Source organism: Plectropomus leopardus, chromosome 9, assembly GCF_026936395.1.
Source record: "Plectropomus leopardus strain MGB_pleo_1.0 chromosome 9, ASM2693639v1, whole genome shotgun sequence".
Taxonomy (NCBI): domain Eukaryota; kingdom Metazoa; phylum Chordata; class Actinopteri; order Perciformes; family Serranidae; genus Plectropomus; species Plectropomus leopardus.
The window spans coordinates 9,237,692-9,253,304 of record NC_142184.1 but is presented as its reverse complement, the minus strand read 5'-3'; the positions used below and the strand labels follow the sequence as shown (position 1 = coordinate 9,253,304).

Genomic DNA, 15,613 nt, shown 5'->3' with positions numbered 1-15,613 from the left:
AATAGCGTTACCTAAGCATTAGCTGGCTATGTTAATATTAGCTTTCTATTACCGTTCTTTGTGCAACCTCAAAAGTCGAACAAAGTCAGAGGTTTATGCATCTCTGTTATTGTAAACCTGTCTTTTTTAACTACCACATAGTTTTTGTACATTAACAAAATTATCTTTTATTTTATTTATTTATTTGTTTTTAAAAGGTGCTCAGTAAGTTAATATGATCTCTTTATGGTTCTTTCCTGCAACTTGATTGGATGCTGTTGGATTGGTTTTGAACAAAGTGGATCTGGGGAATTAAGAGCTGACTTGCCAGGAATGAACACGATTAATTCTGTCTGAATCAGGAAATGAGCTGATTTATGGCACAATTTTTAAATAAATTACTTTGAATCTTTGGGGGAAGATATCAAGTATTTTCAAGTCTAAAGGCTCAAGTCAAAGTGAAGCCAGGAGTCACTGGTGTTGGTCCAAATTAAGCTAAAGTCCTTTTTGATTTTGTCAAGTTGAGTGTGAAGTTATCAAAAATTTATGACTCCAGTTTGACTCTGGTCCAAGTCATGTGATTGAACCCTCTCCTCTGTTAATGCACATTCTCAGGTTTTATTCATCATACCGCAGACATATTAAGCAGTAACCTTATCTCATGTTGGGTATCAGCCAGATGATCTACAGGCAGTGGTGTGTCAGTGTCCAGGAGGGAGTCTTTGTTTCCTGCTTCAGAGGAGGTATCCCTCTGTTCCAGCTAAGGAAATGAGTCACGAGTGTGTGCCAAGGTTCAGGTTTCCGCGTGCTCTCAACTTTGGCACCATCCGGTACACTGACCAGCTCCCACAGCTTCATAAGTACCTCTCAACGTCATCCATATCTCTTACTTAACCCTATTGCGGTCTTATCTGACCGGCATGCGCCCACTGCTGCCTCAGCTCGCTAAAGTGATAGCAACAGCTCTCCACACACCAGTGGAACGTGTATTTTTACTCCGTGTACGTGAGGACAAGGAGCAGGAAATAATGGCCATACAGGCCTCCAGCATGATGGATTCTGGAGACAGACAGCATGGATAAGAAAACAAACACTGTTTCTTTCTGGTCCACAAAAAGCTCTGTCAGGAGGATCTTCTCATCTAATGGATAGAAGGTCGACATTTATCCCTTTGGGCCAACCAAAGGCTCTGGATAAATCCCTGGCCCTCAGACACATCAATCATGAGAATACTACAAGCAGAGTATTGTCCCCTCGAGCAAAAACAACCCATTATTTGACCTACTGATGGTCTTTCCTACAAGTATATTGATGAATCGAGGAGTGTTTCAACATGCCCACTGCAGAGAGGCACGTCCAGGGCGTCGCCAACGCATGCTGGGATAGACAGCCGTGACCCTGAGAGGAAATTATAGAGTAGAGAAAATAAAGGTGCAATATTCCTCAGGATTATTTGCTCTATTTTCAACCATAACACACTTCTCACATGGCTTTACTCGTCCTCTAATTATTATCTTACAGGTCAGTAAAAAATGTAAACATCGAAACGCCAGATAAAGAGAACAGGTGCTGTGTGACGCCCGTGAACTTCACACACCGATGATTATCAAAGGAGAGCAACTTCGGAAAACATCTTTGACATGAAGGGTGCATACGTGGCGTGCATTCCAGTCGCAGCCTGCTCGCCTCTCGTATTGAAAGTGAGGTGATTGCAGGTTTTTGTGCTGTACAGACATAATGTAGCTGCAGCTTCCCTGAGATGGAGCGCAGTCGTCCAACTTGCCACGTGTCCACCGGGCCAGCCAGCCACCATCTGCCTTGAAGACAAGACTGGCACTCTCGCTCGCTATAAAATGCAGCTGGGAGAATCAACAGCTGTTGAAGAAGAGCTCTTTCCAAATAACAAGGGGTGTGTGTTAAGGAGGGAGGGAGGGTTACTGTACATGAAAAGGAGGATAGTGGGGATGTGAGGCGGATGAGTGAAAGCACTGTGTCTTCAAAGATAAATCTGTCAGCACTCATGCAAAAGCCTTTGGTAATAGCCGGTTAACAGTTAAGTGTCAGAGTGCAAAAACAATCTAAAATGTTTTTTTGTTTTGAGTATGTGTGACTTCAGCTCCATCTTAACCTCTAAGACAGACATTGTTTGTGCTCATCAGTGAAAAAATCTGTCATGCTGGAAAAAAAGTGAGAAAAGAGTGCATGTGGCTCTCTTTGGCAGACAAATTTGCACGCCAACATACATGTATACAGTGTGTGCATGCAGACATAGGATGCACAAACGCATACACGCGCACATTTGCTCGGCTGCTTCAGTTTCAATTAAAATAAAAACGATTTCTCTTATCTCTCTGAACACCCTTCCTCTCTCCCCTCTTTGCACGCATCCTGGAGACACCGGACTCCAGGTGAATTTCAATGTCAAAGACATGAAGGTAACGCAAGCGCTGCAATCTGTTCATTCTGTCAAGTGGTTGTGTGTGTAGGTGTGCGCGTGCACTTGTGTGTACTGTATGTGCAATGTGATTGGTGGGGGGCAGGCCTATTCATCTGTCTGGTGTGATCGTGGCTCTCTGTAACTGGGCCCAGGCGTGAGTATGCACTCTGTGATCTCCCAGATAAGAGTCATCCATCTGCTGTGTGTATCTGTCAGGGCCCAGGCAGCACCGCTTATCGCTGCACTCATCCATTTCCCTCAATCATACTCACCCTATTCCCCTTTTCTCATCCCTCTGTTTTCCCCCCTTCTGCACAGTTCAAATGCTGCGCTTAATCTTGATTAGCTGACAAGCGGACAATCACGCGTACGTGCACCGCAGTGTTGAAAACCTGCAGGTAAGTGTGTAACATGCAGCTTCTGTAGACATGCACACATGCATCGAGGTGCATAAAGGAATTCAAGCTTTCACAAACAAGCACGCAAGCATGTAGTGCAGAAACAAACCGGCGGGGCCCCCAGAAATTTTTCATATGGGTGGTCAGATTGGGCCACTGAAAAAGGCCGGAATACACCCATGATCCATCTTTTTTGACCAGCCACCAGGAGGCGACCGAGATGTTTTGGCTTCATTTCTGTCATGATGTCCATCTTTATTATAAAGTCAATGATCAATACATGAGGCAATTCATTGTTCTTTAAATAGCCATGTTGTCCTTTTCCATAGCCATGTTGTCCTTTTCCATAAAAAGGAAAACATACCATTTTTAATATGAACAAGTAGGCCTCCACTGATTGTAAGGTAAAAGAACATTTAATGCGAACAAGCCTTTCAAAATTTAGGGCAGGGTCGTGTGTACCCATGGATTCCATTTTCATTTACATATACCCTTTTGAAAAGGGCCATTCCAGTTTTTCCCTCACCAAAATTTAACTTTGTGGTTAGTTAGCCCCTTTCCCAACAAGCTATGCTGACAGTCTTGCCACAAATGGATGCCTTCGGTTGTCTAGATTCACAAAATACCACGACCTTCGCGGTAGCTAAATGAATGAGTGTGCCACAGCCTCTTTAGGCCCAGACACACCAAACCAACATCAAAGACCTAATGGCAGCCACGGTCTGCACTGACCACACTGCGAAGTCTGCAATCAATGGCTAACAAGCACATATGCTCTGCACCTGTTTAAGAGGAAATAACTCCAAACTAGCAGGTGACGCCAGTCTGTATTTGTCATTAAAAAAAGGAAACTGGGAGACCAACAGCACAATTCAAGACGCTGATCAGCCAGTTAGCACATTAACAATACAACCTGATGTCAAAGGAACGAAGGATATTTACCGTATGCAACACAATACATACAAACTGCTTCTGCTAAAGAGCTCAATGGCTAAAAAAATAATCTTGCCTAATATAACAGGTTTTCCTCAATCTAATACCCTCACTTTTTTATCTCTTCTGTGTGCTGAGCTGAACTGCCAATCAGAGTGATTTCATTCACCCATGAGCTCTGACGATGATTCAGAATCATCCAAAAATAAGCTCACAAGGGCCCATGTGAGCCAATAGGGGCCAAAGGTGCGGGACACGCAGCAAAAAAAAGAGTGCCAAACGCTCACTGCCAGCCCGACATTGACTAATGGCTGACTGTTGGCTTGGTGTGTCAGGGCCCTTAGGTTGTCCAGTTTCACAAGACACCACAACCTTCACACTAGCTTAAAAAAATAGTGCACCACACTTAAGCCTCATTCCCACTGCACAAAAAAACAGCTATCATCTGGCTTTTTTATGCAAGCGTACAATCAGCATTCACACCTGGGTCAAATGACTCTGCAGTAGTCGCGTATTTATCCCCTCTGACTCCGATCGGCATTGATGGGAACACAACCCCCGGTGAGATGCAATGATGCGCTGCAACTAATTATCACCCGTCTCCACCTACGCAGCGCTAAACTTCGATCCAAATTAGTCCGAGCTTGAAAGAGAAACTGAATAAGTAAGAGATATATGAAGAGAAGAAACCACTGTAAAGTATAGACCTCATGCTGCTGTCTGCTGTTTACCTGTTAATGATGTCAAACGGACACCAAAACAACCCCCACACACATACTCGTCCACTGAAGAGTGTGTACACAGCTCTGCTCTACTGGCAATGGAAAAGCTGTCTATAGCCTATTTTTAGTGCTTCTGCCCGTGTTTAAAAACCGGTATAAACACACTAATTTTGGTGGAAAACGGGTATTGAAAGGCAATTAGCCTCAAGTGATTTTTGCCAGGGAGGGCAGCAATGGCAGCAGGGGGGGGCTTGGCCCCTATTTGGAGGTGCCACTGAAGCACACACACAGGTATTTAGTATTCAGGGGCCCTACCTCAACCTATCAGACTACAGATGTGCCTCGGAGAGCAGCACCAGACCCTTTCGTTTTACAGGAGAAAATTTTCTTCCTTCCCAACATCAATCACACAGGTGAAGAATGAGCTCCTGTGTGTTATCTTTTCATTTTTCAGTCCAAAGTGAATCCGTCCGAGTAGCAGATTCCTAGGAACTACTTTGTGAAACGTGAGAGCGTGAAGCAGCTTGACAAGATGATTTGTGTACAGTAGCAACACCAGCTCAACCCAGGGGAGTGTAGTTTACACTGGGGAATCCATTTAGGCTTTTGCCACCCTATACATAACAAAGGCTTCACAGGCAACCCTCAGACCACAAAGCAGCCCCGAGGATGGCTTTGTTGTCCCAGCAATCTGTACTTAGTTTGTCACGATCAATATTGTAGGAACCAACCCCATTATTAATTCATAGTCATAAAAACATGGTGTGCTCCGTGGTGGGCTGAATAAAGCTGCTTCAAAGAGGAGACAAACACTGTGTTTCACATGGGATCATTACATGGGGTATAACGTGTTTCCATCATCAGTATTAATAGTATATGCCCATCCGAGACTGCATACCCTGGGTGCTGCTGGGCCTACAGCAGGACAGGTTTTTGCTAGTGGAATATTTATAGCTGTGCATTAAAAGTGGAATCAAGGGTTTAAGTGTACCATTGCAACACCGCTGCTGTTCCTTTGTCTGGGCCTGTCCAAAAATGTCTTGCCCGGGGCTATTTGCAGTGCTACATTGGAAATGTCAGATATCACACACTGCTGTCATATCAAAGCTGGAATACATTAAAGAACAGCTGTATCTCAGTGGGTTTCGTTTGATTCTTCTCTTCAAGAAGAACGTGTTGCAGCCAAGGATATCAAAGAGGTGACGTTTAGGTAAATAAATCCCACATGTACGCTTTGCTATTTAGGAGTTCCCGGGACTTCAGACAGTTGTGTACAGGCAGGATTTAATTATTTCCCATTAAAGCACATCAGAGAGCTTCAATGTTGGCATCAAAGTGTTATATGATATACTGTATTCCCCCATAACTAAAATTAACACCTCAGCCAACAGATGTGACTATAACCTGAACTACACTGCCATCTTGTGGTTCTGTTGTGCACAGATTAAAGGACATTACTTTAAGTTGAAAAGTGACGGGGACATAAAAGCTCAGATGAAGAAACATTATTTAAATGGTCTCCAACATATGCAATTTGAGACAGTGAAATGTAGGAATCTGTCAGGGTAAACTATTATGGCAGCTCAGGGGGAAAAATGCATACAGGCAAAGAGGGATTACTAGATGGGCCTACCAGGCACAAACCCAGGGGCCCAAAGTGTCCGAGGGGCCCCTGGGCTTCACTTGCAACAATACAAAATAACTACGAAATGGGGAAAACAATCACAGACACGAAACAACTACAAAGAAACACAAAACCATAAGACTGATACAAAATTACCTGACAGAACAAAAGGACTACAAAAGTCAAAAACAAGACAATAAGGCAAATCAATCACACAAATGTGTCACAAATGACTACAAAGTGACAGAAAACATGCAAAACAAGCAAAATTACCCCAAACAGATCCCACTGAGTACAACAAGACATGACCAGAGAGACACACAATTCTGTTTTTTTACACAAAACCACTAAAAATAATTCATAATTCACCCATGCATACAGGTGTACTAGAATAAAAAATAACATTATGACAAAAAAGATTACGATGAAACATAAGGCATTAAACGTTTCTTATACAACACTTGTTAAAGTTATTGCATGTTTTTGGGTCACTCTAGAATCAGACAGCCAGAGGAAGGATTATTTTGGCTTACATTACTTTTCGGATAATGCACATTTGTTTCTTCTATATTATATTACATTGTGTTGTATCTTTTCTTACATTGAATATAAACCTTTCCCAAAGCATTTTATTTTGTTGGTTAACACTTCTTGGTGCAATATAATTTTTACAACATTTTTGGCAAATTTTCTTTTTAAAAGTAACAGGGGCCATCGCATAACTTGGTGAGGAAATGTACGTAGCGTTCACAGCTTAAATGACAACTATGCACAAATTCGAGTTCAATGGCAGACAAGCTCATTGTGCAGAAAATACAATCACAAACGAGGTCAAACAACTGCCTATTTTATTAGGTCTGAGTCAAAAGGTGGACATTTATCTTTAAGCAAACAAAATTAACCAAAGCAACAAACAAGTAGGTATCTTTAAACTACAGTGTTCTATAAAACACAGCACACAAAATATAACTTTCTGATCATGTTTATGAAAAAACTCCAGATTAATTGATAAATTCATCCATGGATTAAACACGTGTACTTGTCTTATCCAAAAGACAATGCTGAAATATTATTTACAGGTCATTACTAAGAAAAGTAAGCGAATACAAATACTAATTTGTTACAGTGCACCCCATAATGTTGCTGTGAAGTTTTTAACGACATTTACCGACACTGTGCACAGAAAAAGCCTTAATGTTTTCATTCTGTCTTACAGTTCATGCTCACAGGCATGCCTTAATGTGGACGTGTAGAAAAACATAATATCAACTTTTTAAAAAGATAACACAAACCTTAAAACACATTACATGAAAACAAATCTTAAATGTTTTAGAAAGTAAAGTCAAATTAAGTTAAAATTCTAAAAGGGTAGAAAAAAAATCCACAAAAACGTTGGTAAAACTACGCCATGATTTTAAACATCAGAGACGGTTTACAGGTTGTGACGGGGGGATGGAGGTTGTGTTTAACAAGACTGAACATATAGGTGAAGAAGGAAAAACACAGGTATCATATTAAAACAATATTTGTTCCTATTTACTACAGTAGAGTACACGTTTCCCTATACACAACCAACAACCACCAGAGTGTGTAAATGTCTGAAAATGTCAAAATCAGTAAGATTCTTTCCATAAAACTACCACCATGATCATCCCTGAGAATAAATTTTGGTTCAGTACTCAGTGCATCTGAAACGTACTGTCATTATTGTCAATTTATCTAGTGATGTCAATACTAAAAACAGCCAAACTTTGCCTTGAAATAACCACTACATAATGCCACTGAAGGTTTCTGCATTATTATTTTTTCTTTTTAAATAATTTTCAATGCAACATTTAATGCTGACAAGTAGCGGCACACAAGACCTCGCCGACGTGTGTGCAGGCTGTTTTACGATGCTCCTCATTAAATAGAAGGACACTACGTGTATGAACTGACTGGCATAATATGCCTGAGAACCAGTTTAAAAAAGAATATTTTTGCAAAAAGTGAATCAGAATGCACAGTACCGAGTGTATAAAATAGAGGGGAAACCATGCTGCCTTGGCTTTATTATTGTTAACCCTGATTTAAAATGCTTCTATGTTTTTTTTAGGTAGAAAAAAAACAAAAACTGATATTCTGTGCATAAAAATGACATTGCTCTGGTATTCTATGTCAACCTGGGCGTCCTCTTCCTGGTCTCTGGTCCCTCGATGACTCGCCTTCTTCACTGACACACACCACCTCTTCCTATCGGCGCCTTTTCAGGCCTCCTCCTCTTCCTGCTCACTGTCGTCAGAGCCTGCAGAACAAAAGGAACATTTATGATTTCCTGATATAAAAAATGATTACACCCCAAACTCTTTATTTAGTGTCAAAGCAAAGCATGTTGAGATTGTAGGATAAAAATCAGCTTAATCAAACTATATGAACTACTATCCCACAGGATTACAACCCCTCTACTGATTGATTGTTGTGATAGTTGTCTTACCGTCAATCACAATTTCTCCACCACCATCATCCTTCTCCTCTGGACTCTCATCTGAGGAGGAAATATTTCCTGTCTATTCAGTTCAGCCTGCATTACCCAGACATTTATATAGTGGCTTTTCACACTGTGCTTTCCGAGAGCAGAAGTAGGCAAAGGCAGCGGAGACTTAGATCTGTCTACTGGCCGATCGTTAAAAACACACAGTCGAAGGTAAAAATTTATTTGACAACGAAGACCTGACGTCAGGCTACGTAACGGGGCTAACAATTAGGCAAGCTAACAGTTTTACGCATTGAGTAACAGTCTTATGTTGAATTTATGGAGAATGAGTTACTTCCATCATGTAGTTATTCACAGCTTAGTTTTATAGTTTTAAAAAGCAGTTGAACTTCTAATATTCTCTCTTTTGCCTGGATATATGCAGCGTCAGAGGTGGTAAATGGAGCTAAGTTGGCACACAGTCAAGCTTTTATATTTCGATCTAAGTGTAATGTCGGGAGGCACTTAAACTTACCAGGTGGAGGCTGTAAGGCACAGTGATGGCGAGGGCGAGGGCGAGGGCGAGGGCGAGGGCGAGGGCGAGGGGCGGGAGCTGCACTTGCTGAGGCAACATCCTCCTGACATCAACACCAAGACACTGACCGGCCTTGTTATACGCCAACTGTCGTGTCTGGCTTCCTCCGCATCCGTTCAGACAAATCTCGACGGAAGAGCCCCTTTTTTAAAGACGTCTGAAGTCTGAGTAGATGTTAAAATGAAGACTGCAGACACAGGCGCTCCCATTGAGAATTTTAAATGTGGCGCCCTTGTAACCGACCACGCTCACAATCCATCATGCGCTGGAAAGTCATGAAGACTTGTGTAAGGATGCATTGGCTAGAACAACACAGGACACTGCAGTGACTTTTGCAACGTAATAGCACCATGGTTTAGCTCAATTTCTCAATGGGAGCAGTAAAGAAGTAAGGCCGAATCCCGTCTTAATTTTACCGCTTCCCCTCGTTTTCCCGTGGCATCTAGCCCTTCAGAACCGAGTTACAAGGTGTTGTGTCTGAAATCTTCCCGTATGATACAGGGCGACATTAAAACCCTGATATACATCATTGGTTGTCGTCAGTGCTGGGGACTGTCGTGCACAAATCAGCCACAACGTCAGCTCGCTAACTGGCTAGTTAACTACCGAGACACTGGCATACTTGCAGTTTCTTTTTGGTATATTTGTTATAAAGAACTGTGATAAAATAAAACACTTAACTTCCGTCTTGCTATATCACTATCTTCTTCCAAATACTTATTTTTATCAAAAGACCTTCCTATAATCTCTTTATAATAGATTGTTTTATTAATATAATACCTGCAATTCTACTTAAGTCTTGAATTGTTGCACTGTTTTGATTTTGTTCTTAACCTCTGATTCTAAATTTTTCTTTAGTAGTATAGTAGTAGTAAGTATTTTATTTATTAATTAAAATTATTAATTTAAAAATCAACAATTTTTCCTGTGTACTGTTCTTATGTTTTTTTCTTTTGTGTTGTGTTTTTAATTTTTTTGTCTTGTGTTTGTTTTGTGATTTTTAAGTTTGCATCACTTTGTAACATTGGTTTTGATAAGTGCTATATAAATAATCTCTATTATTATTATTATCATTAACTTAGATAATATGATGATTTTCACCGTTTTTAAATCATTATTAACAAAGAAAATAGATTTTTGGGTTTCTTTTGTTGGTTGTGCAGTAATCTTGCTGATGGATTCTCAAAACACTGGTTACACTGACACACTAGTTTGGAGTGTGTTTTTTTAGGGCCATGTAGCCCAAACAGTTTGCCTAACCGTCTATCCCAACAAGACTTGGGACAGCCTACGCCTTGGCGTGAATGAAAGGGATAAGGGCTGCTAAGTGATAGGGGGGAAGAGTGTATTGAGAGTGGGCCTAAGTTGTCGTTGCCTTTGTATACTTTTGCTCTCGGAAAGCAAAGCGTAAAAAAACACCTATCACAGCTACAACACAAGCCAGTGAACTTGATACTAACAAGCCCTTATAGCCTCTCATTCACAACCGACACAATTTCAAATACTGTGAATTTAAAACACTGAATTATTCAACAACGGCTATCTACCATTTTCAAAACATGTTAAAATAAGTTTAAAATACAAGCAGGTGTATTTAAAATCAAATCAAATGTGAAAGGCGTATCTGTGTGATTATTTATAAATAACTAGTCACTCTTCCCTGATTAGCCTTGTGGACTAGTGAGATTTTAGCTGCCTTAATATGTTCTACATTAGCACTGACCAGCACTTGGCCCCCTCTCCTCCATTTCTTCTTCTTCTTCTTCGTCTTCTTCCTCCTCCTCTTCGTCATCCTCCTCTTCCTCCTCCCTACTGTGACCTTGTTCAGCTTCACCAGCTTCCTCACCGGGCTCATCGTCTGAGTCAGAGATCACCACACACTCATCTCCATTTCCGTTGTCAGCTGCTCTGGCCCCGCTAGAGCCACCGCTGTAAAAAAAAACCCAACAAACACACACACACACACACATTCATGTCAATAAGACACACTCATTGTGATGGTATGCATCCCACCTGGTCTCACCGGCCGGAAGAAAAAGGGGGGAATCAGGAAACTGTAAAAATTTTACACATGAACTATAACTTTAAGGCCCTGGGGCTGAGAATATTTCAAGAATTTATAGCTTAATAAGTGGTTTGTCCACTCACTACACATCACACTGTATATGTCTGTGACTTGAGCACAAATTTGAGAATCTCTTTGATTTACCTGCCGTTCTCTCTCGGCTCCCACAGAGGAGTGAGGTAGTATCTCAGAGGGTCTCTGTACAGGTCGTCCTTAAGTATCTAAACAGCAGCACAGAGGGCATTTCAAATCACTTAAGTTCAGTATGTTTGGATACATATTCACTCTGAAGTGTTTAATACTGTAGAGCAGTATTAGGGACAAAAACCCACACTCTATCCTTGCTGAAGCTAGTTACTAACCCGTCCCTGGTGACCGAGTGTGCAGCGGTGGGAAATGAGAAGCCGACTTTGCATTTGTTAATGTGGAAACTGATGTGTGTAATGTTGCAACCTCAACCCAACAGGGATTTCAGTGCATTTATGTGCAGCTCATAAACTCTGAAATCTGTACTTGAACGGCCACATTCTTATTTTCATTTGTTGAAAAACATACCTGTCATTACTTTCTTGTTCTTCTTCAGCATTTTTAATGATTATCTGCCAAAACCGTAACAATATCCAATTCAGTTCCAAATAGGACAATTTTTACAATTCCATTAAAAAATAGTGCAGCATTATTTTTTCCATAGTTATTACACTGAAAAAATTATTATTAAGTTATTAAACTGACTTTTTGGTGAATGGGATAATGTTATGATTTTAGCATATAATCATTATCATGTGTTGAAAAACAGGAAAATAGGAAAGTAATGACCATTGTATAATTTTCAACAAAGGAAAAAAGTTTAAAAAGCACCCTGTGGTCCCTGTCGGGTTGATAATGGCCAAGCCAATTGTTGATCCAGTAGCTGGCTTTGGCAAAGATATAAACCCGCCAACTTTTTAGTAGTCTTAATTTTGTCCCTTATACTGTGCCAGATAATACATTAAACACAGTCCTACTAATCTTAGTGTAATGTAGCACTTGCACACACAGGAAAACAGTCATGATTGTGTTGCTTCAAAATCTTGCTACTTACTATTGCTTCATTACCCTGCTAATCTGAATGGGTGCATAGCCCTGAACAATACTGGTCTATCATAAACTGGCAAGAAAGCTGAATAAATGGAGAAAAACATTATTCAGACTTTAACCCTGTTCCAGCAGACAGCTGTCATAAAATGGTTGCAGATAATGGTTGTCAAGTAAAGTCCTGTTTATTTAGAGCATTTTGTGTTACAGTTTTGCTTGTAGGAAAAGTGCTACACAAATGAAGTCTGATTCATTTATTCATTTTAACACTCGGTGACCCTTGTGTGGCGTGTATATTAATGCATCGCTCATCTCGCTGAACTCCGTGTGCTATAATCGTGAACGTGTGTCAGTGTGAGAGTGCAGTCAGCCATACCAGTGCTACATCGTCTTGTCCTGGGTTGCTATGGTCACTGAACCAGCTGAAGAAGGTCTGATAGACGCCACGCGACGACTTCCGGGGTTCACTGTGGGCCGTCAGGTTCTGTCCACGGTGCCACAGGATGGGGTTGGAGAATGACATAGGAGATCCTGAAACAGGAGAAGCTGGAATTACAAGGTGAGCCAGAATTTAATGGCTGTGTAGATTTTCTCAAAACAAGGACAATACTCATCTTTATTACTTTTATACTATTATATATTTACTCATCACACCTCAGGATTTTTTGGCAGTTGTTCCTGAGAATGTGTTGTTCCTTTTATTCAAAAATATGACTGAATGTACCCTGCCGAAATGAAATGTTTAGGATGATCTTGTACCAAATGGAAAACAAAATTTACTCATCAAATGTGCATATATTGCTGATACATTATACATATTATAACCTGGCTCTATATAATAAAACGACCTTTACAGTGTCATGATGACAAGTGTGACTTAACACTGCACATTCATTATGTATGACAACTTTGCCTTGACTTAATTACCATGATTATATTTACCTCCCATGCCGAGGTGCAGCTCCTTCATTATGATGTTGTTCTGGAAGTATGGGTTCCGTCTGAAGTGGAAGCGGATCCTGTAACCCAGTTTATTATTCTTGAAGGACTCGATCTGAAAACAACACGAGGAAACATCTGAATGTTGCTACCAGGCATATTAAACAGCTGAACCTTGTAAGAGAACACCAACACTTCCTACCTCGAGATCAGTCATGTAACTGAGAGCGTCTTCATCCGTCTCATCAATGTGAGCCGAGAGATGAGGATGGTTCAACAGCTGGTAAATTAAAGTTAAGGAAAACACAACATATGTTTATTTAGATAACTCAAACACAAGATAGGGATGGAAAAGGGAGGACTTCTTTTAAATTCAAGGATACAGCTGTCACCCAGAAGCCAGGGATTGATTTTGTGATGGAGCTGCGCTGATCCAGATGTGGGCGGCGCTGACGACTTATCTTCAGCTCCAGCCGCTGGTGAAGCCGAGCGCTCTTCTTCTCAAGAGCTTCCAGTCTCATCTGCACCTGCGCCAGGAGAGCCACCGACTGTCTCATCTCTGGGGCCATCTTAACTGACACAATGGCACACTCCCCATCGTCATTGTCCTCATTGTCTGATGGGAAAGAGGAGCTCGGAGTGGAGGAAGACCCAGATATGGATTCATCACCTTCATCTGCTTCTGGCATCTCATCTGCATCTTCTCTGTCAGTGCTGTGCACAGATGTGGAGCTATCTGCAGCAGCTGCCTGCGTTCTAGAGCCTGTTCTTGAGGACTGGTGGCCCCCACGTTGTTTAAATTTGCTCCCCTGTTTCACCTGTTTGGCCTTTTCGGATGAGCAAGGAGTCTCTTGGCTGTCTTCCCCGTCTCCTCCTGTGAGACTGGCAAGAGCTTCAGCAGCTGCTATGGCTGCTGAGTCGCTTTGGACCAGAGAAGCTGAGGGACCCTGTTTTGTCCCTGTTGTCTTCTCTGTGTCTGCCTTTGCCTCTGCAGACCCATGTGCGTCTGAGGACTGTGGCTTTTCTGTATTGTTGGCATTGTGACCATCAGCACTGGAGTTGTTGACAGGCAGTGCACTGGTGCCATCTGTGCGGTCTGAACCCTGATCTGCTTGCACAGCAGCTGCTGTTCCTTCCCTGTCTCTTCCCTCGCTCCCGGCTATTTCTTTACTCTCAGCTTCACTGTTTTTGCAACTTTCTGTAGCGACCCCCGCTTCATTTGATGCGTCACTCACTTTTGCGGACTTGCAGGGGATAGTTTTGCTTTCATCTTGGTCTGGTGATGGACACCGTTTCCTCGATGCAGAGTCAGCGGACTGTTTGCAGCCCGTCACTTCACTCATGCTAGCTAGCTAGCAAAATAGCTAACAAGCTAGGTAGCCCGCGAGCACAACTAAAACAAACTTAAACGCAATTGACTACACCACTGAGCTAGCTACTTAGATACAAAGCAATTATTTTATAACGCTGTTTGTGATGCAACCTACATTCTCAATGGAGCTTGAACAGGAAGCAGCTCGTGTTTCTCCGCGGCCTTGTTAGAAATTAGCAGGCTAATGCTAACGCTACTTAGCTCACGTTACTCAATGTGTGTGTCCTCGCAGCGATGGCCGCTCCACATTCTCCAGAATAAAAGTCCAAACATGAAATACTCCAAACGGGCAAACCTCACCGTGCTGTACGGCCCCTGGAAACAACCCACGTTCTTTATATTAGTTTATGTTTGCAATATCCGTTAGCTTACTATCCGTGCATCGACGTGACAGAAAAACAATGCTCTGATTGGCTACGGCACGCCGCGCTAAAACCTCTCCACCAATCAAAGACAAGGGTGTGTTTACACGGCAATCTGTCTGTAACGGTGGTTTAACTGCGCAGCGAGCAAGTGCAGCAGCTGACGGCTGTCGCGAGACAAACATAACGAGAATTTGTGCAAAATATCCTGATATTTATTTAATATCCAAAAAGACTGTTTCATTAATGAATGCATCATAGCTCATTACGTCCTATCTGTCGGGTCATTTCCTGAACAGGCGATTATAAATGAAGGAAATTTGTAAATTAATCGCACACATAGTTCTAGACCTAAAAATGACAGGCCACATGTAAACAAGGATTTGGCTCTGTGAATTATGTGGGGGCAGTGGGTGTAAACTAAGAGTATTCAAATGGCTTTGCATGGGGACCACTTTTGCAAACTGACCAGAGGCCAGATGCAGCAGCTCCACGTTTCTAGGATTTTATAGTATTTTCTATGATTTTATGGTATTTCTAGGATTTTAGGATGATTTTAGAATCTTATGACGTTTCTTGGATTTAAGGACATTTCTCAGATTTTAGGACATTTCTAGGATTCTACAACATTTTTAGGATTTTAGGGCATTTCGAGAATTTT

At 41.6% G+C, this 15,613-nt stretch overlaps 1 protein-coding gene across 3 annotated transcripts; it reads right to left on the bottom strand.

The window, feature by feature from the left end:
* Positions 1-6,924: 6,924 nt before the first annotated feature.
* On the bottom strand, positions 6,925-15,008 carry tspy (testis specific protein Y-linked). Of its 3 annotated transcripts, none has more exons than XM_042492223.2 (8): positions 13,602-15,008; positions 13,421-13,498; positions 13,222-13,333; positions 12,656-12,825; positions 11,350-11,426; positions 10,864-11,069; positions 8,567-8,617; positions 6,925-8,377 (listed from the first exon to the last, which is right to left on the bottom strand). In XM_042492223.2, the coding sequence occupies exons 1-8, from the start codon at positions 14,559-14,561 to the stop codon at positions 8,340-8,342; spliced, it is 1,692 nt and encodes a 563-aa protein (XP_042348157.1). In that variant the 5' UTR covers positions 14,562-15,008; the 3' UTR covers positions 6,925-8,339. The 3 variants fall into 3 exon arrangements, with proteins under 3 accessions (XP_042348157.1, XP_042348158.1, XP_042348159.1); XM_042492224.2 differs by having other exon boundaries at positions 12,656-12,810; positions 13,602-15,007; XM_042492225.2 differs by lacking the exon at positions 8,567-8,617.
* Positions 15,009-15,613: the final 605 nt, after the last annotated feature.